We start from the raw sequence: 24,019 nt of genomic DNA on the forward strand, positions 1-24,019 counted from the left end.
GGTCGATACCGCCCTACGCTAGCGTACATACAGCCGGTCCTCGGCCCAAAAAGGAGAGGGCCTGGAAGGCAGGCCAGCCTGTCGAGAAGCTTGTTACGCAGTAACTCAGCAGTGGACGCAGTAGTGTAAGCGCGAAACCCGCGAGAGAGATCGGTATCGGGGCAGCCACCGATCGGGAAGAGTCTCCCGGCCTCTTTTATATGGTGTGTACGTACATATATATGTACATACATACATACATACATAAACAGCAGGTAGTTGCTGGGTACGCAGCCGTTGTCGCCGCCGTTGTCGCACCCGGCCCGTCGAGCATCCACGCCCGGGCTACTCCCGATAGCTAGACCGCTAATTCCCCTGCCTGTCGCCATGGGAGTCTTTACTCTCGTGATCCAGTACAATTTTTTTTATTTTATTTTTTTTACAAAATTATCTTCCAATCTTTCTTTCTAACCTGGAGCATTTTGTAAGGAAACAAACATCGCTGCCCTGATGTCCCTTGCTGTGCTGCTATAGATGTTGCCCTGTCATTCTGCGTTTGATGTGGATGCTCGCTCATTCCTGGTCTTGAATTTAGCATCGCTACAACACTAAAGGGCCATTGCGCACTATATTAGCAGAGAAGAGGAAACGAGGCCGGCCCGTCTTCCCCAAGAACTCACCATGGCAGGCCTCGTTGAAGACGTAGAGAAGCAAGCCGCGGTCACTCCTCATCCAGGGACACTGGCCCCTGAGAAGATGAGCCTCTCAACCAAGGGAACGGGGCCCAGTCTCACCTGTTCCGACACGCAGTCCTCCATCGACACCGACCCCCTCTCACCCCTTCAACACGCCCTCGCCCTGCCCCTGGCCGCAGCCGAGGTTGAACAGATCCCATCAGACGACCTGGATGATGATGATGAGGAGGAGGAGGAGGAGGAGGATAACGATGGCAACCCCAATCACATCAGCAGGAGCAACAGCAACAACGTCAACGAGGACAATAAGGACCCCCTCCACCTCACCCGCACCCGCACCTCCGTCACCTCGGCTGCATCGAGACCTCTGGACTTTGAGGTCACCATCGAAGCTGACGACCCAGAGAACCCGCGCAACTGGTAATCCCTTCTCCCCCCCCCCCCCCCCCATGGTGCACATATATATATTATATATATATTATATATGTATATTAAACAAGGGGCAAGATGACTGACCAGGAGGCGTATAATCGGGTTACCATCCCGTTGAAATGAGGAATACAACCAACCAACAGGCCGCTCTGGTACCGCGCTTACACGGTGCTGTCGGTCTCGTACGCGACCTGGGTGGTGGTGCTCTACTCCACCAGCTACACGGCCACCATCCCGGGCATCATGGCCGAGTTCGGCGTGTCGAGCCGGCCCGTGGCCACGCTGGGGCTGACGACGTACCTGCTCGGCCTTGCCGCCGGCAGCGTCGTCGTCGCCCCCATGAGCGAGCTGTACGGCCGCCGCGTCGTCTACCTCGTCTGCCTGGGCCTCTTCGTCGTCCTGATCATCCCCTGCGGCCTGGCGACCGGCCTGGCCGAGCTGGTCGTCGTGCGCTTCATCGGGTAACGTCTTCCTTCCCTCCCTTCTCCTTCTCCCCGAGAGAAGCACCCCTCCCCCCTCTTTCTCCCCCGCGGCCCCCCCCCTTTTTTTTTTTTGTTTCCTAACTTTAAGGGTTTGGCTTTGGGGGGTGAAACAGTGCGGTTTTCGGCGCGGCCATGATCTCCAACAGTCCCGGCACCGTGGTCGACATCGCCGGACACGAGTCGCTGGCGCTGTGCATGTCGTGGTACAGCATCGCGCCGCTCAACGGGCCCGTGACGGGCCCGCTGATCGGGGGCTTCGTGTACGAGAACCTGGGCTGGCGATGGGGGAACTGGCTGGCCATGATCCTGGCCGGCGTCGCCTTCGTCATGCTCTCGCTCGTCAAGGAGACGTACATGCCCGCGCTGCTCAAAAAGAAGGCCGCCCGCCTGCGCAAGGAGACGGGCGACGACAGATGGTGGTGCCGCCACGACCAGCGCATCTCGACCCTGGATCTGCTCAAGACCAACCTCGGCCGCCCGTTCGTCCTGGCCGCGACGGAGCCCATCTTGTGGTTTTTCAACATCTGGTCAGTCAATTTTCCCTAACCCCTCCCAAATCAATCCCCGCCCCCTTTCCCCCCTCCACGCCCCTTTTTATTTTTTTATTTTTATTTTTTTTTTTTCGTCTCCCAAACATCCTCCCCCTTCGAAGCCATCGATCTCATGACTGAAGTCGGTCCGCCCGTCCGTCCGTTCCATCCAGGATCTCGGTCATCTACGGCATCCTGTACCTCTGCTTCGTAGCCTACCCGATCGTCTTCACGCAGCACCGGGGCTGGTCCGTGTCCATGACGGGGCTGGCGTTCGTGGGCATCGGGATCGGGACGCTGATCGCGATCGGCATGGAGCCGGTCTGGCGGCGGCTGATCAACGGGTCGGGCAAGCGGGAGGCGGACACGGGGCGGGCGGCGCCCGAGGCGACGGCGCTGGTCATGTGCATCGGCGCGCTGCTGACGCCGCTCGGGCAGCTCGTCTTCAGCTGGACTTGCCTCCCCGCGTCGATCCACCCGGCCGTGCCCATCGCGTTCGGCATCCCCTTCGGCATGGGCAACACGCTCTCCTTCATCTACGGCAGCAACTACCTGGCCGCCGCCTACGGCATCTACGCCGCCTCCGCCATGGCCGGCAACGCCGTCGCCCGCTCCGTCTTCGGCGCCGCCCTGCCCCTCGCCGGCCCCGCCATGTACGAGGCCATGACCCCCCAGTGGGCCGGCACCTTCCTGGGCCTGCTCGAGGTCCTGCTCATCCCCATCCCCTTCGCCTTCTACCGCTACGGCCACAAGATCCGCGACCGGAGCCGCGTGATACGCCAGATGCGCGAGGATAGGGCCAAGGCCGAGCGCCGCGCCGCCAGGTTCGCCGCCAGAAAGGAGAGGGCCGAGAAGATGACCGGGCTAGCAGCGACCACGACCGTGACTGCTGCCACTGCTGCTGCTGCTGCCGCCGCCACCACCATTATCACGACTGTGCCTACCAGCCCTGCCGCCGCCGCCGCCGCCGCCGCGGTTGCGATTACCAGGGAGAATGGAGAGGAGGAGAAGGAGCATGCCGCCGCTCAGGGGGCCAGGATGGCTTGATAATGTGGGTATTGAAAAAAAAAATGAAAGAAGAGGGGCGAAGAAGATGATGATGAAGGACAGAGAAAAAGAAAAGGAGGAAAGTGAAGACGGAAGAAAGCCTTTGTTCCCAGCATGGTTGGCGTTGGCTCTTATTATAATGTCTTTTATTTATACATGCATAAAGTGAGTGAGTTGTGGTTTGGCGTCGGGAAGGAGTTTGAATATGCATGTACTTTTCTGTTGGACATTTTTTTTTTTTTTTTAGATGCGGCAAGGGAAGCAAAAGACGATTGATTTGGTTGATCATGATAACCTTCTGTGAGATCGATATATATATATTTGGCGGCCGACTAGTGTTCCCTCTTCGGGCAATCAGACATGGTTACTGCCGCTTTCTCGAGCTAACAAAGCTCATTAATTCCAAACCCTGCAGGGGACGCTGCAAGGTGCACTGATTCATTGCTAATTAGATGCACGGCTCAGGGGAAAGGCGGTTATGCCCACTGACGCTGACGGGAAACCCTAAACCCCCATCCATCCCCATTGCCGGGGCCACTGTCGAATTCCACTGCCGAATTCGACTCCCTATGACAGCCCGGAAGAGCCTGTCGACGACTGTTTATTCCAGCCCATTGCAAACCTAGAGCAAAATAAATCACGGACAATGGAACCCATAAAGCGGAGAGCCCTTATCTCTCTGGCTGGACCAGACCAGGTCCAGCCTCCCCTCCCCTCCCCTCCCCCCCAAAAAAAATGCAAAGACGCTAACGACACGATGCCCCGGCCTGCAGGCAGATGCCTTTCCCCGTATAACCTCTCCCATGGATGATGATACACACACACACACACACACACATACACCCCCCGTGAGAACTCGATGCTAGACCCTCCCCCTTCCAAATTACCGTGTACGTACGTACAGCCACAAAAAAAAAAGGCCAAATATCACACAATCACATCGCCATGCTGGGCGTGGCCCCCTGAGTTGACGAGGGTGCACCAAGCGAGAGGAGGCTCGAGGCAGGCGAGTCCGTGCCCGTCTTGGAGGTGGTGATCTGGGCCAGCTTCTCGCGCTCCGCCTTTTCGCGGTCGCGCTGCTCCTTCTCCAGCTTCGTGATCCTCGGCTTCCGGACGGTGCCGCCTCGCGAGCCCGGCCCGCCTCCTCCCCTCCCGCGTCCGCTCCCCTCGCCCCTGACGGTGCCGCCGCCGCCGCGGCTTCCCCTGCCGCGCCCGCCGCGCCCCCGCCTGGGCCGCTCCTCCGACGCGGCCGGCTTCTCGACCTCGGGGATCAGCGGGCCCGAGTAGACAAAGAAGCCGTCCTTGCTCGCGGCGGCCTGCTCCTCCCAGAGCAGCTCCGAGTCGTCGACAAAGTCGTCGTCCTTGTCGTACTCGTCCTCCTTGAAGTTGCGCTTCTTCTTGGCCGGCTTGGCCGGCGCGCCGGTCCCGGTCCCGTTCCCGTTCCCTTGCATCTCGGCGTTGCTCTCGCCGGCATCGGACCCCTGCAGGATATCCTCGTCCATCTCCTCGGCGCTCGAGTCGCGGCCGCTGCCCGTCTTCTCGAGCGCGGCGGTAGCCGCGGCAATGCGCGCCTTGCGCTCGCGGCTGGCGGCCAGGCGCGGGTGCAGCGCGTCCCAGCCGTAGCGCTCCTCGGCCATGCGCATAAAATTGACGTACCTGTTGCACTCGCCCGGGTTGAGCGGGATGTGCAGCGAGATGTTGGGCGCCTCGGCCTCCTCGCCCGGGCGCGCCTTGCCGAAGTCGAGGATGGAGCGCTCGCCGCCGGGCAAGGGCGGGAGCGCGTCCTTGAGGCTGTTGAGCTTGGGGGAAGAAGAGGAGGAGCTGCGCGTCTTCTTTTGTGACTCGCGCTCTTGCTGGACGACCGCGGCGATCTTCTTGCTCGGCGCGGCCGCGGGCGGGGCGGCTGCAGGGGCGGCTGCCGCAGCGGCCGTCGGGGCGGCCGTTGGGCCGGATGACGTGGCGCTCGGTGCCGAAGCCATGCTAGTAAACGAAGTGGTCACTTTGGATTCCGGCTTGCTGGCCGTCGGAGGCGCCGGGGGAGGCGGCGGAGGTCGCCTGGCTTCGGTCAGGGTGGTGGGCTTGGCAGCCGACTGAGACGCGTTCCGGGCCACGTCGGAAGGTGAGGGCGGCATGGATGTCGAGTCTTGATAGCGCGGCTGAGACGTGGGGTTTGTGTAGGCGGGGCGAGGAGAGATGGCGCTGGGCGCCGGCTGGGGGTCTACCAGGCTGGCGATCGAGGGCGATGCGCTGGCCCGGTTGACCACCTGGGTGGGCGCGCGCGGCGAGCCATGGGGCCCCGTGCCGTAAGGGTCACGCGTCGCCACGGATTCCCTGATCGGGTCGTAGTTGCCCCTGATGGGATCAAACATCTGCCTGGCCGGCGGAGCGGGCTGCGGTTTCGGCTGGGGTTCCTCGTTGAGGAGGTTCATCATGTTCATGGACCCGGAGGCGCTCTCGCGCTTGGGAGCGGTGGGCGCGAACCCGATATCGGTGGGCGCAGAGCGCGCATCCAGGGCCATGCGCATTGGGGTGAGTTCGGTGATCTTGGTCTGCCGAGGGGGGCCCGAGGCCGATCGTGCGTCCATCTCGGAGTTGGCATCGCCGGCCTCGGTCGCTGCCGCCTTGCGCTTCCTCTGGACGGGAGGGGCGTTGGGGTCCTTGGGCTTCCTTGGCCGACGCTGCTTGGGCGCGTCGCCGTTGGTTGTGTTGGAGCTGCCGTCGGCGGGGGGCTTCGGCTTGACGGTGCTGCCCGGTTTCCGGCCGGGTTTCTTGCGCGGAAGACCGGCAGCGGTCAACGGGACGTTGGGGGCTTGTTCGGCGGGCTGGTGTTGCTGCATGATGGTGAATCGGGCTGCCGAGCTGGGATCGACGATGATCTCGTCCATCTCAATATTTGCTCGGCCGGCGTTGAGCACCCGCGTGGGGGACCCGGGCTCTGACAGTGCAGAGGGCGGTGACGATAGTGACGGCGACGAGCTGTAGTGTTCCTGTTGCTGCATTGCGGAATCTGATCCACCACTTGTTGCCATTCCTCAGCGGCTCGAATGCCACCAAAGAAGGAACAAGATCTCTCTGAGATGACCTTGAAAGAAAATAAGAAAGACAAAAAAGGAATAAAAACGGATCAATCCGAATAACCGGCACCCACCCACCCCCGGTTAACTACCCCGTTAGCCTGCCCGTAATTTTATCTTCTTTTTCTTTTCTTTTTTCTTTTCTTGTTTCCTTGACAATGGGCGCCCGGCAGCGGAGTGAAAGAGAGTCCAACAAAAGCGGCAGCAACTGCCCGCCGGCACAAGACGCAAGTATACACAGAAAGTCGCCGCCAATTGGCGGTGTTGTGGACGAGAAACACAGCTTCAGGGAGTCATGCAGCCCTCTGATAGGCCGCCTAATCTCCAAAAGGTAGAGAAAGTTGCTTGGGCTCTGCGGGGAGATGCAGAATCTCCGATGGTTGGCTGATTGGCCGATGGGGTCCGAGCGCCAGGGCCGGGAAAGGCAGCCGGGTTGTGACTTTGGGGGATCGAGCTGCAGTGTGGAGTGTGCAGCTTCCGAATGGCTTCAGAGATCGCGGAAACGCTGCAAACTCGACCGCGGGCGACGACCCAAAAAATAGGCAATAGAAACCCACGTGCGTCGATGCAGGCGATCAGCTTGGATAGATCAATTCAGCGGGCCTCGCTGAATCCGAATATGATGTTTGCGAAATGCAACAAGGGGGAAAATGGAGATGGTCGAGATGGGATTTGCACTCCACGAGCGAAAAAGTCGGTGGAAGTTGGGTGTGTTGGGAGGGGAAAAGAGGGAGGAAGAAAGAAGGAAAATTTGGGGTGCGAAGGGGCGAAGAGAAGAATGGGGATGGGCTCTGTTTTTGGCACTTGGATTATTTCGCAGCGGCCGAGGGAAAACCGGGGCTCTGGCCGCCTCAGACCGTCACGGACGCATGGGAAATTTTGGTCTGTAAAGAGGCGAATGAAAACACCAGAAAGCTCGCGGGCGGGCAAGCTCGACGGGCATCGCCGAGGGAGCCCAGGAGGGTTGCAGGGCAGTGGGAGTGGAAGGGTGGAGAGAGGAGAACGGGGGCCCCAACCTCTGAACAGGGGAAACAAGAATCACGACGAACAAACAACATCAACTGCCTAGGAGCCGCCGAACGGGATTGGGTCCTGAGCCAAGCGACGGCCGAGAAGGGAAATGGCATGGGAAACTGGGATCAGAGACGGACTAAAATGGACTTACGACCAAGCCGAAGGGCCTCTCTTCCTAGCTGTCAGCGGCGGGTCATCAGGTCGCGCGGTAATCTTATGTACAGTACGGTGCAGGAAAGCTAACGGAAGAACCAAGGCGCAAAAGAAGGGAAAGGGTGGAGGAGGGGGGAGCCGAGTGTCCATGGGATACTCCGTACCAAGTACGGATAGTCGTTCGTCAGCCGCGGATGCGAGTCGTGGATCCCTTCTGTCATCCGTCATCAGCGAACCATCCGACTGCAGAACAGGGCTGCACAAATCTTTTGCTGTTTTTCTTGGCATGCCCGGGAATCAATCTGTCGAGGGCATCTTTTTAAGGTATGACAGGGGTCTGGAAATGGGGACGTTCGTTCACGGCTTCGAGAGGGGTGGGTGGGGCGTCAAGCTTTCGAGCCGAGAATGGGGAAGAGGCTTGCCCGCCCGCCGCCGCAGGTGCAGGTGCAGGTGCTGCTGCACAGTCCACTGTTACACCACGAGGTACAGTACGTACCAGATACATCCCGCCGACAACCCCACCTCCGTTTCGAATCTGATGTGATTGGGGTGGTAGCGCTGCGTGACATGTCTGAGAAACTGCCTGTTCCACGGCGCCAAGAGAACAAAACAGCCGCGCTGCAGCAGGGGTGCGCTAGGCCCGGAGCACAGGGTTTTTTTTTTTAATTTTTTATTTTTATTTTTATTTTTATTTTTATTTTTTGCACGCAGCCACACCACACTTCGGGACATTTGGTCGCTCTGTCGCAATTGCAGCCTGGGCAATAAGAGGAAGACTCCCCGAAAAGCTAAAACTATACATCTTTCAAAAAACGATAGGCAAGCCTTTCTTGAAACCAAGCACCTATATACCTTTTTGATTCTTGGAGCTTGTAAAGTTTCAAGTATAGCCGTCTCATAAGTGTCTTTTGTTACCACTTTCAATGTACGGACGTATATTTAGTAAAATGAATAGTAGAGTTATTTAAAATGTTAGTTGATGCTCATCCCACCGTCTTCCCCACCCATTGTCAAAACAAACGGTGCATGTTTTGTTTTTGTGCACCTGCCTAGGTGTACTGTAATCCGTACAGTCCGTCTTGCAGCGTATTCTGTCATACTCTTTCGGCTTCGTCCGAATTCAGAGCTCAGCTTTCTGGAAGGATGCACGGACCTACCTGCAGCCTCTTCATGATCGATGCGGATCTGCGGGACACTGTGCTCTTCCGTGCCCCATCGCCGATAAGATAACAAGGCAAGGATTCACCGAGAGCAACCTCTTCTATTCACTCCGAACGTGACCGAAGGTGCAAGACAAAGCCGGAGCGTACGTGAGGCCCGACCTGGCAAACACACAGGAATCTATTGCAGTCAGAAAAGGAAAATGGAGGTCACTTTGGATGTCCTCGACGTCAAGGAAAGAGAAACCAGCGACGCTACCCCGCCAAGTTTCCCTACCGCACCTGCACCATCGGCCACAGGCTTCCCCGCGCACAAGAAACGAGTGTCGGCTTTCAAGCAGCAGCGGCAAAAAAAGCCCGCCGGTGCTTCGCCTGCCTCTACGTCTGCCGACCGTTCTTCTAAGCCATCAGGCCACGATGAAGCCCCCGCGAGGCATGCGACAACAACAACGGACGAGCGGCGAGCGATCGATGAGGAGAACAAGGCCGTCCTTGCCTCGATGTCGCCCGAGGAGATTGCAGAGGCGCAAAAGGAGCTCTACAACGGGCTAGATCCCAAGCTCATCCAGATGTTGCTGAGGCGCGCGAATCTCGATGAGCCGTCCGGGCCATCTCCCTTTGACGCGCAGCCTCCCGAGCGCTCACAGGATCCTGGCTCGCCGCCGCCGCCTCCGCCAGCCAAGCCGCGACAAGCAACAGTCGAAGACGCGCCCGAGGAACCACCTGCCGCCGGTCCGAAATCGCCTCCCAGAGAAGAGCGCGATGACAAGCCAAAGAAAACCGTCACCTTCGACGAAGATGCGCCGCCGCCGATGCCCCCGCCCGACCTCTTTCCAGTGACGTCCGCGGCCCGGCCCAAGCCCGCGCCCGCCCACAAGCCCACGCCCGCCCACAAGCCCACGCCCGCCCACAAGCTGTCGGCAGATGTCCCCCACAACACCCACTTCCCGCGCCCGCCGGCCGTGCCCGACCTGGACCCGGCGGACCCGAACTTCCTCGAGACGATGCACAAAAAGTTCTTCCCCGACCTGCCCGCCGACCCGTCCAAGCTCGCGTGGATGGCGCCCGTCCCGACGCCCGACTCGCCCGCCGACCGCGAGTCGCCCTACTACCCCGGCCAGGACTCGCTCCCCGTCTCGGCCCTCCGCTTCGACTTCCGCGGCGCCCTGCTGCCCCCGCGCGTCAGCCGCCGCATCCCCGTCACCAAGGGCCTGCACCACCACGGCGAGGCCCCCGAGGCCGCCGGCTACACCATCCCCGAGCTGGCGCGGCTCGCGCGCTCGGCCGTCCCCGCGCAGCGCTGCCTCGCGTACCAGACGCTCGGCAGGATCCTGTACCGGCTGGGCAAGGGGGAATTCGGGTCCGGCGCGGGCGGGAGGGACGGAGAGGAGGACGACCTCGCGTTCGCCCTCTGGCGCTGCTTCAAGGAGGGGAGAGTGATCGAGAGCTTAGAGCAGGAGGCCGGGCTGCCGGAAGGGAAGGGCCACATGAGCAGCAAGGCTTACGCGACCGAGGCCTTGTGGCTGTTTGAGAAGGGCGGGTGGAAAGAAAAGTGGCGAGGGTTGTAGTCAAGGAAGATAGAGAGCAGAGAACAGGACATGAGCATTTTCATGACGACATACAACCCAGCCAGCCCATCATCAGAAATCCCAGTCTCTATCCAGCCTCGTCTTCCCCCGTCTTTCCGCCCCTTTCATGGAGAAAACCAACCTCTCAGACCAAGAAGACGAAACAAAAAAAACCACCCAGATTCAATACGTTACCCAGCAGAGACGCATATCCTTCCTAACAAGCGACCCAAAGCAACCCCTTCCTAGCCCGAAACGCAAAACAGACAGACACACAGCGAGCAATTACCCCGGACGACGGATCGACGCAGGAGTAAGAGGATGATGCTAAATAGAGAACCCTCAATATTAACACGACTGCCAACACCATGGGCGGGTGGGGGGTAGGAAGGGGGGGGGAAACAAAACACCAAAACTCAAAAATTGCTTGTGTCATCATGGCATCCACATCTGTCTCTTCCATTGCCTGCCCACTTACCAAAGGCCCGACAGGTCTTGTTACAGATGGAAGGAAGACGGGAAGGATCCTTTGTGTGTATTCTTCATGCTCATCTCGGGCGATGCGGAAGAAGGATTGAAGGACGAACCTGTTGCTGTTGCTGCTGCTGCTGCTGCTGCTGCTGCTGCTGCTGCTGTTGTTGTTGTCCCCTCGCCTGCTGTCCATGTCCGGGCTGGTTCCGACCCTTGATGTAATCACGGTTCTCGATCGTCACGCTCTTGGTCATGTGGTTGACCTTGTACACGCCGACGAGACGGGAGGCCAACTCGAACATGTTGTTGCGCAGCGAGATGACGATGAACTGGGCGTTCTTGGTGCGCTCCTTGATGTAGTTGGCCACGATGGATACCTTTCGGTAGGGGCATGTCAGAATCTAATCATACCAATGCGCCGGGGAAAGAAGGGGAGGCGGCCGAGCCGAGTGACTCACATTCCTGAAATCCAACGCAGCATCGATCTCGTCCATGACGTACAGCGGCGTCGGCTTGTAGTGGTGCAGGGCGAACACTAGCGCGAGAGAGCTCAGCGTCTTCTCGCCACCGGACAGGTTGCTGATGTTCTTCCATGACTTCTTGGGCGGCATGACGCTGAACAGGATTCCCTCGCTGAAGGGATCGAGCGAGTCCACCAGCTCCAGTTCGGCGTTGCCGCCCATGGTGATCATCTGGTACATTTCCTTGAGCCGCAACGAGATGGTGCTGAAGCCTTCCATAAAGCCCTCGAGGCGTAACCTGCGGAGGTCGTCGCAGCGCTTCTTGGCTGCGTCGCGCTGGGCGACGGCGCTGGCAAGGTCTGAGGACCGAGCGGCGTGTTCTTCTACGCGGCGGCGGTATTCGGCAAGCACACCCAAGTCGACGTTGACATTCTGCGTCTTCTCCTCAAGCGCCGCAATCTCACCCAGGAGGGTCTTCTTATCCATGTCCGCAAGCTCGTCCTTGCTGTAACGCGGCAGCTCAAGCGGTGCCTTCCGGCGCTGCTCGTGGGCCGGCTGGGTCATGGTCGCATCTCCATCCTCATCCACATCCTCCTCGGCCTCGGCCTCGACTTCCGATTGCGCCGATGCGTCCTCCATTTCGACATCCTCATCGTCCTGCCGGGGGGTCTGCCGAGATTCAGGCCGTGCAGGAGCGGCGGAGTTAGTCGTCCCCGATTCTAGGTCGGCAATGTTCTGGAGCGAAAGCTTTGAGAGTTTTTCCTCCCAGTGGTACCGCTTCCGCTGGTTGTCCGCAAGGATCTTTTGGCTTTCCTCCAGCTTGTTACGCATCTCGATTTCCGCCGCCCGGGTCTCGTTCAGTTCGGCCGTCTTCTCGTCAAGCTCGGCCTTCATCTTGGCAAGCTCTCGCTTCTTAGTTGCCAGCGCTTCCTTGGCCTCTTCGACCCTCGTCTTGAAGTCCTCCGCCTTGTCTCCCTGGTTCTGAATCTCTTCTTCGAGCCTCTCGGAATCCCGAGTGGCAGCTTCAAGCTCCTTGGTCGCCCTGGCATGGTCCTTCCTGAGCTTGACTAGCTGCTTCTCCGCTTTGGCCTTGCGGACCTCGGCATTGGAGACCTCCTCATTATGCGACGCGATTTCCTCCTTCAGCGCATCAACCGTGGCTCTCTTGGCCCGGAGTTTCTCACCACCAATTTCCATGATCTTGTCTTGGAGGGCCTTGATCTCCTCCTCGACGCTCGAGGTTTCCTCATTGAGCTTCTCGATATCTCTGTTCAGCTTGGCGACTTCCTTCTCGAGAACGACGATGCGACTATCGTCGGTCTTGGACGGCTGGTGTTCTTTGGCGAGTTCCTTAACCCTGCGCTGGGCATCAGCCAGCTTCCTTGCCGAGCTTTCCACCTCGAGATTGATCTTTTGCATCTTGGTATCGAGTTCCGGGATCTGCTCCTTGAGGGTCCGTATCCTAGCCTCGAGCTCTCGCTGGCGCTCCTGAAACTCGTGGAATGCTTGCTCCAGCTCATCACGGTCTGCCTCAAACTTTGCGACCTGCTCCTTGCTGGTGCCGGAGACGAGCTTTGACGACATGAGGCCCTTCTTGACGGTGTTGCCGCCACCGGACATAGTACCAGACTTGTCGATCAGTTCTCCGGCCAAGGTGACCACGCGCCATCTCCTGGCGCCGTAGGCGATGCGGTTCGCCTGGGCCAGGTCCTGAGCCACGAGCGTATCTTGGAGGGCGTGGTAGAAGGCTGGGCGGAACTTTTCGTCCTTGGGCTTCACGAGATCAAACAGGCGTGGTGCGTTTTCCGGGGTCTGGATCGGGGATAGGTCGCGCGCTCTCAGCTTGTCCAGACAGATGAAGTTACCACGGCCGAGGTTGGTCTTCCTGAGATACTCGATGCATTGCTGGCCCGCCTCCACGGTGTCCGTGACGAAGTTGTCAAGCGCAGGGCAGGCTGTTGAGATGGCAACGTCGTACATCGGATCGATGGTACCTAGGTTGCCGAGGCGGCCGTGGAACCCGTCGATCCGGCCCGACTCCTTCATGCGCATCAGAGCAGTGAGAACGTTGCCCTGCGTCTGGGTAGCGGCGAGATTCGACCGGGCTTCGTCGGCCTTTTGCCGGGCGTTGGAGAGCTGCGCGCGCAGCTTGGGCTCCTCCTGCGCGAGCTTCTCCAACTCGGCGACCGCCCTCCTACCCTCCTTCTGCAGAGCCGCCTTCTCGGCCTGGCACTGCTTCAGCTCCTCCGCCTTTGCTGCCTGGCTCTCCTCGATGGCGGCAATCTTGGCCTGCATCTCCTCGAGGGCGACGGCGCCGGCGTTGGCCTTCTCTCGCAGAATGGCCATCTCGCTCTCGGCGACGGCGATCGCGGATTGCTTTTGGTTGATCTTTTCCTTCCAAGGCTCCAGCGACTTCTGCTTTGCGGCAATCTGGTCGGAAAGATGCTGCGTCTTGCCCTTCAGGTTGTCGCGAATGACGGCGAGCTCGGCCTCCTCCTCCTTGACGCGCTGCTCGAGCGCCGCAATCTCCTCCGCACGGGTCTCGATCTCGTTGGCGCACTGCTCGATCGTCTGCTCGGCTTCAAAGGCGGAACCCTCGGCATTTGCGATGGTCTTCTCCAGCTTCTTCCGCTTGTCCGCGAGGAACTTCCGCTTCTCGTCAAACTTGACGCGTTCTTGATCGAACTTGGTCATCTCCTTGATCAGGCCCTGCGTCTCCTTCTCTTGTGCCTCATACTCCCTGCTGCCCTTCGAGTAGCTCTTCTCCAGCTGCTTGATGATCTGCTCGCTGCCGTGGTGCTTCTCAAGCTCGGCATCGAGTTCGGCTTGCATCTGCCCAATCGCCTCCTCCGTGACGGCAATGTTGTCGTCGCATTCGGAGATATAGAGCTGGTATAAGGCAGACTGCTTCATGACAAGCTCGTTCTCGTCACGGATGTACGCCAACGCCTTTTCCTTCTTGTCCTCGAGGCTATTCTTCTCCTTTTCCACGTGCTGGACGCGGCCGCTCTTTTCCACGCAGACCTCGTTGAGGGTCTCCACCTCCGCAGCAGCCTCCTCAATAGGCGTCTTGTACTTGGATGTGCCGATAATGTCCTCCAGGTACTCGAGCAGGCCATCTTCATGTTCATTGGCGGCCTTTGGCTTCATCTGGGCAATAGACTCGACCTCGCCCTGGAGGATCAAGAAGCGTTTGTGGTCGAGATCCACCCCGCGGTCGCGGAGCAGTTGCGTGACGGTCGTGAAGTTGGAAGTCTTGCCGTTGATGTAGTACTGGCTCGAGTTGTTCTTGAACGCCTTGCGCGAGATGACCAGTTCAGAGTTTGGAATGACATCGTGGCCTCCTCCGGGCCGATCGAGGACTTCGCAGAAGTGCACGGCAACCTCGCAGTGGTCCAGGTTGGGGTACTGTGCAGAGTTGTGGATTAGGGCCGAGATCTTGCCCTGCCTCATCTTGCTGGCTCGGAAGCCAAAGACGAAAAGCAAGGAGTCGATGACGTTGGACTTGCCAGAGCCGTTGGGCCCGACCACGGAGGAGAAGGAAGCGTGAAAAGGTCCCACTTCCTGTCTGCCGGCATAGCTCTTGAAGTTGGTGAGGACGAGGTAGGTGATGACAATGCGGGGTTTCGGCCCAGTCTCCTCGACGGTAGGAATAGTCATGGTGCGCGACTTCAGCATAATGTCCATGGGCTTCTCAAGGATGGTGTCCATGGCCTTGATGGGCTTGGCGGCCGCCAGAACGGTTTCGTCTTCTTGGCGGCGCTGTTCGTTGGTTGCGGAGGCTGTGATGTCGGCAAAGGGAACACTATGGAGGTTTGCCGGGGACACGGATAGCTTCGGGGAGGCCTTTGGCGGTTGCAGCTCGGGGGTAGCCGACTTGGAAGCGCGGGGCGCCACGCTGCTCCGCCTGCCCTGGGTTGGCCGTTTGGCCGGGGCATCTTCCTCTTCGTCGGGCGCTGCAGCGGTTGTTGTCGTTGTGGTTGATGTTGTCGTTGCTGTTGATACTGTTGTCACCGCTGTCTGGTCGGGGTCAAACACTTCGCTGGGTTCAACGACGGAGGGGGCCGGTGTGGCGCTCTTCTTGGGCGGACGGCCACGGCGCTTGGGTGCAGGTGGTGGTGCCTGCGGGGGTGTTGGCGCCGGTGCCTCTGTTCTCTTCCGGCCGGATGTGGTGCGACGGGGGCCGGCAGCGGGCGCCGGCGTAAAGTCGTCACCGCTGTCGTCGGCTACTTGGGGCGCGTCGGGCATATCTTCGTCTGAGGACTCGACGATGGCGGTGCGCCGGGTGGCCCGCCGTGACGGTCGCGTCGACATGACTGCGGGAGGCGGGGATATCTGGAGGAAAAAGAAAAAGGGTAGTAGTGCAAAAAAAATAAAAAGAAAATGGGTACGTTACCGAATGAATGAATAAAAAAAGGTCGGACAATTGCGACCGCGCAACGTTTGTGAATCGCGCGGTCTCCAAATGGCAGGCGCGGAAAAAGGGATGCCGGTCGCTGCGTGCCCCGCTGCTGTGTTGACATTTGGCTGCGGTGATTGTAAACAACCAGCCACAACCTACGCCACACCGTTCGACCCCTCAACGCAGTGCGGCGCGCCTCGGTATTTGCATTCTTGTAATACCTGATCCGTATGCTGTACGGATTACTGCGTAGGCCAACACAGTTGTTCCAGTTATACGAATAACTAGCTAACCAAAAGGGTCGCAATCTTATCATTCAGCTGGCATCAATTGGAAAGCACACATAAAGTATCATTAGTAGCAGTGTACTGCACACCCCAAGCCCGAGAACCTGGGAGCGGCCCCAACTTTCCCTCAACAGCTGCTCCTCGAGGCACCTAATCCCTCAGCCAACAAACAAATATGCTAGACTTCACCCAATTTTCCGCGGCGTTTCCGACCGACGGCCCCAAGCCGTACGACCAGAATGGCATCCGGGAAATCGAGACCTTCCGCAAGTCGTTCGGCGGCGTCTTGTTTATCGATCGCGTCCTGAAGGCTCTAGGGCTCGGCGACAGTAAGTGCGCATTTTTCTTCCCCCCCCCCCCCCCCTTTCCTTCCGCATCCCCGCTCTGTTGTCCCCGCCTCCCCCACTGACGGGAGAGCTTTTACCTATAGCAGGCAAGGTGTACCCCCCCAAAGGCGATAGCGGCCTCCGGGCGCTGCACCAGCAGATCTGCGCCACCAAGGTTTCGCCGCACGCCAAGCTGTCCGTCTTCTACTACCTCCTCCTCGACTACGACGAGCTGCGGGGCGCGCGCTCCAACCTGGCCGAGGCGCTGGCCGAGGAGTCCGGGCTGCCGACCAACTACCAGCTCCTCATGCGGGGGCTGTGGCACATGGACCGCAAGGAGTTCAAGTTCGCGCTCGAGAACCTGGCGCACCCGTCGCTGCCCGCCGAGTTCGCCGACGACATCGTCACCGTACTGGTCCGTCACGCCAAGGCGGCGGCGGCGGCCCCCCAGAGCGACGGCGACGGCGACGACGACGACAACAACAACAACAACGACGACGACTACAGCCTGGCGCTGGCCTACTACCACGCGGCGCAGCCCGTGCTGCAGACGTCGGAGGCGCTCGAGCTCCTCTTCGGCGCGCTCGCACGCACCAGCGTCTCCGAGGCCCTCTACTTCTCGCGCCGGTTCCCCGACCACGCGCGCCAGCAGCTGTTCGAGAAGCTGGTGGCCTCGGTGCTGGACCAGGCCGCCGACGCCGCCGGCGCGCGCGGCAGGGAGCTGGCCAGCCTGCCGCTGACGGGCGCCGAGGAGAAGTGGTTCCACGACTACATCGCCGTCGGCGACGGCCGGAAATCTAAGAATGCCAAGACCGTCGCCCAGATGAGGCAGCTCGTCACGGGGAGGCATCGCGGCCCGATCCCGGCGGGCGGCCTGGGCGGCCTGGGCGGCCAGGGCGCGGCTGTCCGAGCAGCCCGGTAGACACCTAGGCTGAGAGAACGCGATCGTGGTTCTGGTGGTTTCCAATTATGCGTGCACCTGTACTATTAATAAAAAAAAGACGTGGGAACGGACGGCGGCATAGCGAACGGCGTTAGGGCGTTTTCTACCAATTACCGTGTTACGGAACTGGCAACCTACCTGCCTCTTACCTTCTTTTTTTTCTTCTTTTCTTCTTCTTTTTTTTTTAATGTCGTAGGCTTCATCAGACCTAAAAAGCACCAAGTCGGAAACGTGTCTCACGATATGTTGCTGCGGTATCGCCATCGGTTGTAGAAGTCTTTTACAGGGCAGGTGGCCGGTTTTTTTTTTTTTTTTTTTTTTTTTTTTTGGGTGGGGGGGGGGTGGGGGTGTGGGGGGAGGGACACATGTTGGTATTGTACATACATACAGGCTCATATGTGTTTCCCGACGTGTGTTCTAGGCGCCGGTCTCGACAGGAGTGATGACACCTGGATGGATATACACCTTCGCCATACACATGGCAGAGAGGTCTGCAGAGTACCAGCATAGGCACCCGACACTGATGAGAGTAAGTCTCGATCTTTCGAGCGTCGAATTCATCTTCAGAACGGCCGCGTAGCTGCCAAAGGAATAAAACCATGGTTATAATCGATATTTAAAATTCGCGCCTTGCTCGCCTTTCCATCGTTGTACATATATCTGATCTATGCCGCAGACAAAAAAAGCACCGACAAGAGGCAAGCTCGCCGCTTTGGGTCAATAGGACAACAACAGATCAAACCAACGGGAACAAGCTCAAAACAGAGTTTTAAGATCTCGGCATCTTCTCTTTCTTGTTCCGGGGTACGCTCTTCTTCCTTCTCCTTACCCAGCCTTCTCGACCTGCCCCCTCAAGGCATCCACCTCCCTCTGCAACGCATTTAAGTCCGCCAGTATTTCCCCGGCATGGGACTCCATCCCTGCGGGGCCCGAGTCGACCGACCGCTCCGCATCCGGGACGGGCTGCTGGCTTTCCGCCCATCCCGACGCGGCGGCAGCGCCTTCCACGCTGCTGCCCCTACTATTTCCCCGATCCCGATGTCTCGTTGGCGGGGGCGGCGGTTCCTTTCCCCGATTTCCGCTCCCGCTTGACCTCCTAGTCAAGCCCGACGCGTCGGGGGATGACGAGGATGGTGATGCGGGGACAGTCCTGCTCGCCGCCGGTCTCTTTCCGCGAACCGACGCGTTGCGTGCGGGCGGCGGCGGCGGCGGCACGGGCTTGGTGCCCGGGGCTGCGGTTGCGGGCGGTTGAGCCGGAGCTGGGGTGGAGCTGCCGCTGCCGTCGGGAGTGTCGTCGCTTACCGTGGCAGGTGAGGATACAATTGGGGCGCCGCCGGATAGGAAGATCGGTTCGCTATCCTCGCTTGGTGCGGTAGGAGAGGGTGGCGGAACGGCGTGCGAAATGGAGCCACGCGAGGCATGGCTAGGCCGCCGTGGCGGAGGTGGTGCCGGCGCATGCACGCCGACGCGGGCGGCGGCAGATGATCGGGATTTTGTCGAGTCGACAGATGACCGCCTGACTGGCAACTCCGGGTCGTCATGCTGGACCGCTGACACCGCGCCAGATGCTGTTTTGCTCCCTGAACGGACGTGGGGTTGTCGCCTGGGCGGCGGTGCCGGCTTCCTAGATGATTGCGTCCCTGTCACCACCGTCGCATGGGACGCGTTCGGCGGCGTTGGTGGCCTTGGTGGTATGACAATGTTGAGCCCCGGCTGTATCTCGGGCCCGAGCAGCTTGCCAGCCGCTTCGCGATCAGGCACACTGTTTGAGGCCTCTTCCGCGGGAGGCTCTTGAGACGCGGAAGAGAGTGACCTGTTGGCACTGTGCGGACTTGATGGGGACGCGGGAGTTAGGCTGGTGGTGGCCCTGCGACCCGGACTGGTCACCGGGCCTTGAGCCCCGCCTGCTGTCGGTTTTGACTCCGCGGCTGCCCCGGCCGGCCCAGGATTAATGAGCTTCCCGTGCCGCGAGCTCGGTGGGGGTGGCTTCTTCTTGGGATGGGGAGGAGTTGTCTGTACATTCGGCAGGGTGCTGGGCTGCACGCTGCTAACGGAGCCGCTCCCGTCGCTCTGACCTGCGTGCTCCAACGCTTCCCGGGACAATTGTGGCGTATCTTGTGCGACTTGTAACGTACCAGAGCTTGGGCTCCGCGGAGCAGAGGTTGCGTCTCTTGTTGTCGCACCATTGCTGTTTGGTGCTGGTGGGTGTTTGGTGTCGTGCTCGGTAATAAACGGCGACGCGGCCTGGGATGACGCTGCGCCCCCAGCTTGGCCCGTCAACAGCAACCGCCCGAAAGCGTCAACATCTAGAACACCCCTTGTTCCTGACGCCCTCTCAGGGCCCTTCTTCTCCGACCCCGCCGGTCCGACGTTTAGGTCTCTCAGGGTCTTTTCGAACGGGTTGGGCGGGGTTCGGTATGTTGGTAGCGGTTGAGGATCATCTTCTCCCTTATCCGACACGTCTGCCGAGTCTGTTGATGAGGCACGATCGAAAGGGTCCTCATGATTTCCAGTCTCGTCGCTGGGGCCGATACTGCTGTCATCCTCGTCTGAGCTGGCCGACGGGAACTGCTCGGGCACGCCGGACGAGTCGGGGGATGACGGGGGGGACTGCACGCGAACTTTCTTGACCACCTTGGGTTTCCGGAAGCTTGTCTCCGGGGGCGGTTCGGTGGAGGCGGAAAGCGATTGTAACTGGTGCCGAAACAGGTCTGCTGGCGGTAGATCGGGCTCTACGCCAGGGGTTGGGCCTGGTGACTCGTCAAGGTCGGCGAACCGTGGGACAGCCGCGGGTGGGGCAGCGGGCGCGGAAGACGCGGCTTTGCGGCGAAACGGATTGTTAGAGCTGAGGGACTGCTGTTGCGCCATGGCCGCAAAAAAGGACAGGGCCAGTCACGGATTCGGAGGGGATTGTTTGCGTGGATGGCGATTTGCACGGAAGAGTGCTAAAGATGGCAGCTAGGAACCCATTGCCGTCGGGTTGCGTGTTCTGATCCGGGGGCGGCTTCGCATCCGACTCGGCCGTTTCGGGACGGCCTAGAAAGCACCGCCGGTATGGCTCGATTGGTTCGATTGGTTGTAGTTGCTGGGACGTGGATCCGTGTCCTGCGGGCTTCTGCCAGCTGGTGTTTGCGATCGCTTCTGGAAATGGCTCAATGTTTTGATGCGTGGGTGCCCGTGCATCAGCCGTTTCGGGGCTTGCATTGAGCTCAGGTAGGCAATGTGCAACTTGGGTGCGGCGCGTACGTAAAGGACGGACGTACACTAAAGACCATGTCCCGCCCATCCCAGTTTGTCGTTGACGATGAGGTGGGGGGCTGAATCAGAGTGCCCGCTGCCTGAAGCTTCCCTGGCTGGGCACGGACGCTTGCGCAGGGCCAGCGCCGGGCCAGCGCCAACGCATCAAGCAGCCCCCCCCCACAAGGCCTGGTGCATCAGGTTGCATCCGTCAAGATGCGTGGCGGATCCACAGCGGGGCATTCGATAAGACTGCGGGCGCCCCACCTTGCAGATGAGGCTTATCGATCAACAGAGCTTCAACCGCAAACAAACAAACGGGCGGGAGCTCCATGGCCACCTTCAAGGAGAATGCCCAACGCAATGTTTGGCAGTGAGCGCGTTTTGAGCAACGAGTGGGGTCGGTAAGCAACACATACGGCCCTCGAAGCTGCCTCTGAGTTTTAGCAATGACAGCCATTGTCCGCGCTTTTGTTATTGCTTCTCAGGTCAGTCCAAGCGCGCTCCGACTGCTTTGCCCGATAATCTATTTGATGTTCCGCGATGGCCGCCTCCTCGCGAAACAATGAAAACAATACCGACGGGCCATGATTAGGGCAATACGCTACAACGTATTGGATAGTTAGTGTTACCAGACTTGGCTGAGTGTTATCCTACCTTTGTTCGGTTGTTTGCATGTACGGATTACATACAAAGGAAAGAGGAAGTAAACAGAGACGCGATGCGCCCAGGAGCTGCCTTGGCGGGGTGGTCGGAGATGCCGTTGTTGGGAAGCGCGGTAACTAGGGCCGTGGCACGCCAAAGTCTGCACACAAAACGAATGCCTTCCCCACCGGGGGGGGGGGGGGAAGGTGGATAACTGGGAGCCTCGCTTAACGGTGATTCATAGCGGAAAAACATTTGGTATAGGTATTGATTACAATCGACATACCCTCCTAGGAGGGCCCCTAAGCTTCGGCCCTTTCAGAAACTCGTGGTCCGCGTGATCCCAACGCCCACCGTTTGCCTCAAGTCTACTTCGCGCGCTGATCCGCCCTGAATAGTGGCAACAAGCCCATACTACTCGTCCGCCAAGGGGATGCGAGGGGGGCATTTGTATGTGCACGCCGATCTTTGGGGCAAACTCCAAACAAACCACGCTACCCAGAAGGGATAGAACGCGACAACCCAGAGCGCAAAAAAACGGCCAGTGCCTCCCCACCCCCTCCGCGCGCCAAATATCGAACGCGTCAGCGCCCAATGCTGTCCAAGATCATACCCGAAAACCGCCGGAACGCCAAACGAGACCAAAACCCAGACCCTCGCGTATCACAGGATAAAGAGAACATGATGAAAAGATGAAGACAGAAGAGCATCAAGCCTCAGTGGCCTCAGCCTTCTTCGGCGTCTCCTTCTTCTTAGCCGCGGCCTTCTTGGGTGCGGCCTTCTTCGGCGCAGCTGGCTTGGCTGCCGTCTTCGCGACGCGACCGGACTTGGTCTTGGTCAGGACGGTGGGCTTCTCGACGACAGCGGGGGCAGCCGCGGCCTGAATAGCGTCAGCTACCCTGAGCAGCAATGGTAAAAGCGGAGATGGAAGCTCCTGCTCACCTTCTTGGCCGCGGAGGCCTTCTTGGGAGCGGCCTTCTTGGGGGCAGCAGCCTTCTTCTCCTTGGTCTCCTTGGTCTCCTTAGCGGCAGTCTCCTTCTTGGGAGCAGCCTTCTTCGTGGCGGCCTTCTTCTCCTTAGGCTCCTTTGCGTCCTTGGTCTCCTTCTTGGCCGCTGCCTTCTTGGGCGCCGCCGCCTTCTTGGGGGCAGCAGGCTTAAGGGCCTTCTTGGCGAGCTTGGTGCCGCCGGAGGGACCTGGCGATAGTCAGTACACAGTAAAGACAAGGCGTAGCTTGGCGGGGCGCATACCCTTTGGCTGCTCAAAGATACCCTTCTCGACACCCTTCTTCAAAGCGTTGTTGAAGAGAGAGTCGAACATGGCATCGGTGGCGTTGATCTTGTTGTTGGCGCGGACATACTTCTTGAGGGATTGACGGCTGCGCGCGCGTTAGCACAATGACTGTAAGCTGCAAACGAAGTGGGTGGTGGGGGTGGCGGTGGTGGTGTGATGGTTGTTGCGACCGCACGCGCGCCGCAATGTTATGATGCTGGGGTTGCGACGCGTCAAAAGTTGAATAAGACTTACCTAGAACCGTTGCGATCCTTGAGCTATGTTTTTGAAAAGAAACATGTCAGTAAAATGTGATCTCGTCATGCCCGGGTCGCCAAACGCGCGCGCAGAGGCATGCGACAAGAGTCATGCGCGATGCCTCAATCCGCGGCGCCGACAGGGCGCCGACGCCAAATGCGCCGGAGCAAAGGGAACGGGATGAAATACCGCGATGATGGCATCAATGATCATGTCCTATGGTTCGTTAGTCACAGAACATAATTGCAAAAGCCGGTATCGTGGTTGCGCACCTGGTAGGTGTGTTGAGAGCCGGACTTGGGCTTCGGGGCGGCAGCGCCCTCGGCCTTGGTTTCGGTCTTGGTTTCGGTCTTCTTGGGAGGCATGGTGATTGATGTGTTGTAAGTGGGTCGGTTAGAACGGTGGATGAGGCTGGCTTGAAGTTGAAATGAATTTGAGGCCGGCTTTGGATGCGAATATCGCGTCGATGGCAATTCGAATGAGAAACCGGGAACAGGAGGGTGTGGGTGGGCGGTCGCGCTCGGGGGCGTGCCCCGGTGTTTATATGGGAAAGCGGGGGGGTTTACTGAGACGCGAGTGATTGCGCTGATTGCGCCTCCCGAGCCCGAGACTCCAGAATAGCTCCCGGCCATTTTTTGTCGTCCAACATGGCCCGTGCTTATACCTCAACTATACAAATTGACGGCTTCCTACCCAGTCTACTTCACTCTGTTCTCTCGACTGCTGGAACGCCTACATCGGTCAAGACTGTCTTCGCCCGCTCATTGACACACACTCTCTCAGCTCGCAGGTGTAATCCCCTCGGTCGGCGCAACCACTCAGATGGGACTCCATTCTCCAATGCAGGCTGACAGGGATAGAGGCCCAACCTTTGGTTTTTTTTTCTGATGCTATTAACTGCCGATTAATAGCTACGGAGTCGTTACCCTACTAGCGTCTGAGCATCAGTCAGATCGCCTTCATGATGTGGCGGCCCTCCTGTGAACGACTACACAAGACAAGCTGCACACTTCCATTTATGGATATCTGCTGAATCAACTTCTGGCAGTTGATTAGTTGCAAGGTTTTCCAACAGGTGTCGGTATTTTTCAAGCATGCACTTTGGATACGCATGAGAACTGTCCTGCATGTGCTCTGTTTTGCATAGCAGATGACATTGTTACAATATCAGGGCAAAGCTGAAGCTGCGAACGAAGCTGCTCGCAGACGCTGGCGATGACAATCATGGATGGGAGTCATGCGGGGAGACTTTTCCTGAACTGGCGATGTGGGTGCAAGAAAAGAGGTAGACCCTGGATCCTGCCAATTTTCCTGATTGGCCAGTCAAAAACGGCACCTCATCCACTTTGTACCTTCGATCATGTGCACCCATCACAGCTCGAGCTCTCCTCTCTGATCTCGACCTCCCCATCCCCCCTTGACCCTTCGGCTCCCTTCGCTTCTCTGTTTTCTCTCCCCCTCCTCTTCCGTACATTGATTGCCCCATCCGATGACTGGCCTCGCTATCTTATTACTTGTATAACCTTCGGCCCTAACATCGAAGTCACCCGAATTGGACACTGCTTTGAGGTTTAAAAATGCCTATG

At 59.0% G+C, this 24,019-nt stretch overlaps 7 protein-coding genes across 7 annotated transcripts; 4 read left to right on the forward strand and 3 right to left on the reverse strand.

Moving 5' to 3' along the window:
- Nucleotides 1-306: 306 nt before the first annotated feature.
- Nucleotides 307-2,255, forward strand: MYCTH_2308617 (uncharacterized protein). Its single transcript, XM_003665124.1, has 4 exons — nucleotides 307-392; nucleotides 575-1,094; nucleotides 1,250-1,567; nucleotides 1,702-2,255. Exons 2-4 carry the CDS (start codon nucleotides 661-663, stop codon nucleotides 2,132-2,134), a joined length of 1,185 nt encoding a protein of 394 aa, XP_003665172.1. The 5' UTR covers nucleotides 307-392; nucleotides 575-660; the 3' UTR covers nucleotides 2,135-2,255.
- Nucleotides 2,245-3,429, forward strand: MYCTH_2308621 (uncharacterized protein). Its single transcript, XM_003665125.1, has one exon. It carries the CDS (start codon nucleotides 2,377-2,379, stop codon nucleotides 3,163-3,165), a length of 789 nt encoding a protein of 262 aa, XP_003665173.1. The 5' UTR covers nucleotides 2,245-2,376; the 3' UTR covers nucleotides 3,166-3,429.
- Nucleotides 3,430-3,889: 460 nt separating this feature from the next.
- MYCTH_2308622 (uncharacterized protein) lies at nucleotides 3,890-6,457 on the reverse strand. The gene has a single exon (XM_003665126.1). The coding sequence runs from the start codon at nucleotides 6,162-6,164 to the stop codon at nucleotides 4,101-4,103; it is 2,064 nt and encodes a 687-aa protein (XP_003665174.1). The 5' UTR covers nucleotides 6,165-6,457; the 3' UTR covers nucleotides 3,890-4,100.
- A 2,136-nt stretch (nucleotides 6,458-8,593) lies between these two features.
- Nucleotides 8,594-10,408, forward strand: MYCTH_2308623 (uncharacterized protein). Its single transcript, XM_003665127.1, has one exon. The coding sequence runs from the start codon at nucleotides 8,770-8,772 to the stop codon at nucleotides 10,132-10,134; it is 1,365 nt and encodes a 454-aa protein (XP_003665175.1). The 5' UTR covers nucleotides 8,594-8,769; the 3' UTR covers nucleotides 10,135-10,408.
- Nucleotides 10,409-15,780: 5,372 nt separating this feature from the next.
- On the forward strand, nucleotides 15,781-17,320 carry MYCTH_2308628 (uncharacterized protein). Its single transcript, XM_003665128.1, has 2 exons — nucleotides 15,781-16,084; nucleotides 16,186-17,320. The coding sequence occupies exons 1-2, from the start codon at nucleotides 15,931-15,933 to the stop codon at nucleotides 17,001-17,003; spliced, it is 972 nt and encodes a 323-aa protein (XP_003665176.1). The 5' UTR covers nucleotides 15,781-15,930; the 3' UTR covers nucleotides 17,004-17,320.
- Nucleotides 17,321-17,737: 417 nt separating this feature from the next.
- Nucleotides 17,738-19,976, reverse strand: MYCTH_2308630 (uncharacterized protein). Its single transcript, XM_003665129.1, has one exon. The coding sequence runs from the start codon at nucleotides 19,890-19,892 to the stop codon at nucleotides 17,850-17,852; it is 2,043 nt and encodes a 680-aa protein (XP_003665177.1). The 5' UTR covers nucleotides 19,893-19,976; the 3' UTR covers nucleotides 17,738-17,849.
- Nucleotides 19,977-21,356: 1,380 nt separating this feature from the next.
- On the reverse strand, nucleotides 21,357-22,927 carry MYCTH_88687 (histone 1-like protein). Its single transcript, XM_003665130.1, has 5 exons — nucleotides 22,706-22,927; nucleotides 22,623-22,649; nucleotides 22,431-22,453; nucleotides 22,154-22,281; nucleotides 21,357-22,099 (listed from the first exon to the last, which is right to left on the reverse strand). The coding sequence occupies exons 1-5, from the start codon at nucleotides 22,796-22,798 to the stop codon at nucleotides 21,801-21,803; spliced, it is 570 nt and encodes a 189-aa protein (XP_003665178.1). The 5' UTR covers nucleotides 22,799-22,927; the 3' UTR covers nucleotides 21,357-21,800.
- Nucleotides 22,928-24,019: the final 1,092 nt, after the last annotated feature.

This window comes from Thermothelomyces thermophilus, chromosome 5 (genome assembly GCF_000226095.1).
Source record: "Thermothelomyces thermophilus ATCC 42464 chromosome 5, complete sequence".
Taxonomy (NCBI): domain Eukaryota; kingdom Fungi; phylum Ascomycota; class Sordariomycetes; order Sordariales; family Chaetomiaceae; genus Thermothelomyces; species Thermothelomyces thermophilus.

Coding starts and splice junctions, on each gene's coding strand:
- MYCTH_2308630 (XM_003665129.1), bottom strand. CDS start 19,892: ATGGCGCAACAGCAGTCCCTCAGCTCTAACAATCCGTTTCGCCGCAAA.
- MYCTH_2308617 (XM_003665124.1), top strand. CDS start 661: ATGGCAGGCCTCGTTGAAGACGTAGAGAAGCAAGCCGCGGTCACTCCT. Junction 1,095..1,249: donor CCAGAGAACCCGCGCAACTG/GTAATCCCTTCT, acceptor ACCAACCAACAG/GCCGCTCTGGTACCGCGCTT. Junction 1,568..1,701: donor GTCGTCGTGCGCTTCATCGG/GTAACGTCTTCC, acceptor GGGGTGAAACAG/TGCGGTTTTCGGCGCGGCCA.
- MYCTH_2308621 (XM_003665125.1), top strand. CDS start 2,377: ATGACGGGGCTGGCGTTCGTGGGCATCGGGATCGGGACGCTGATCGCG.
- MYCTH_2308628 (XM_003665128.1), top strand. CDS start 15,931: ATGCTAGACTTCACCCAATTTTCCGCGGCGTTTCCGACCGACGGCCCC. Junction 16,085..16,185: donor GGCTCTAGGGCTCGGCGACA/GTAAGTGCGCAT, acceptor TTTTACCTATAG/CAGGCAAGGTGTACCCCCCC.
- MYCTH_2308623 (XM_003665127.1), top strand. CDS start 8,770: ATGGAGGTCACTTTGGATGTCCTCGACGTCAAGGAAAGAGAAACCAGC.
- MYCTH_88687 (XM_003665130.1), bottom strand. CDS start 22,798: ATGCCTCCCAAGAAGACCGAAACCAAGACCGAAACCAAGGCCGAGGGC. Junction 22,650..22,705: donor GCTCTCAACACACCTACCAG/GTGCGCAACCAC, acceptor AACGAACCATAG/GACATGATCATTGATGCCAT. Junction 22,282..22,430: donor AAGGATCGCAACGGTTCTAG/GTAAGTCTTATT, acceptor ACGCGCGCGCAG/CCGTCAATCCCTCAAGAAGT.
- MYCTH_2308622 (XM_003665126.1), bottom strand. CDS start 6,164: ATGCAGCAACAGGAACACTACAGCTCGTCGCCGTCACTATCGTCACCG.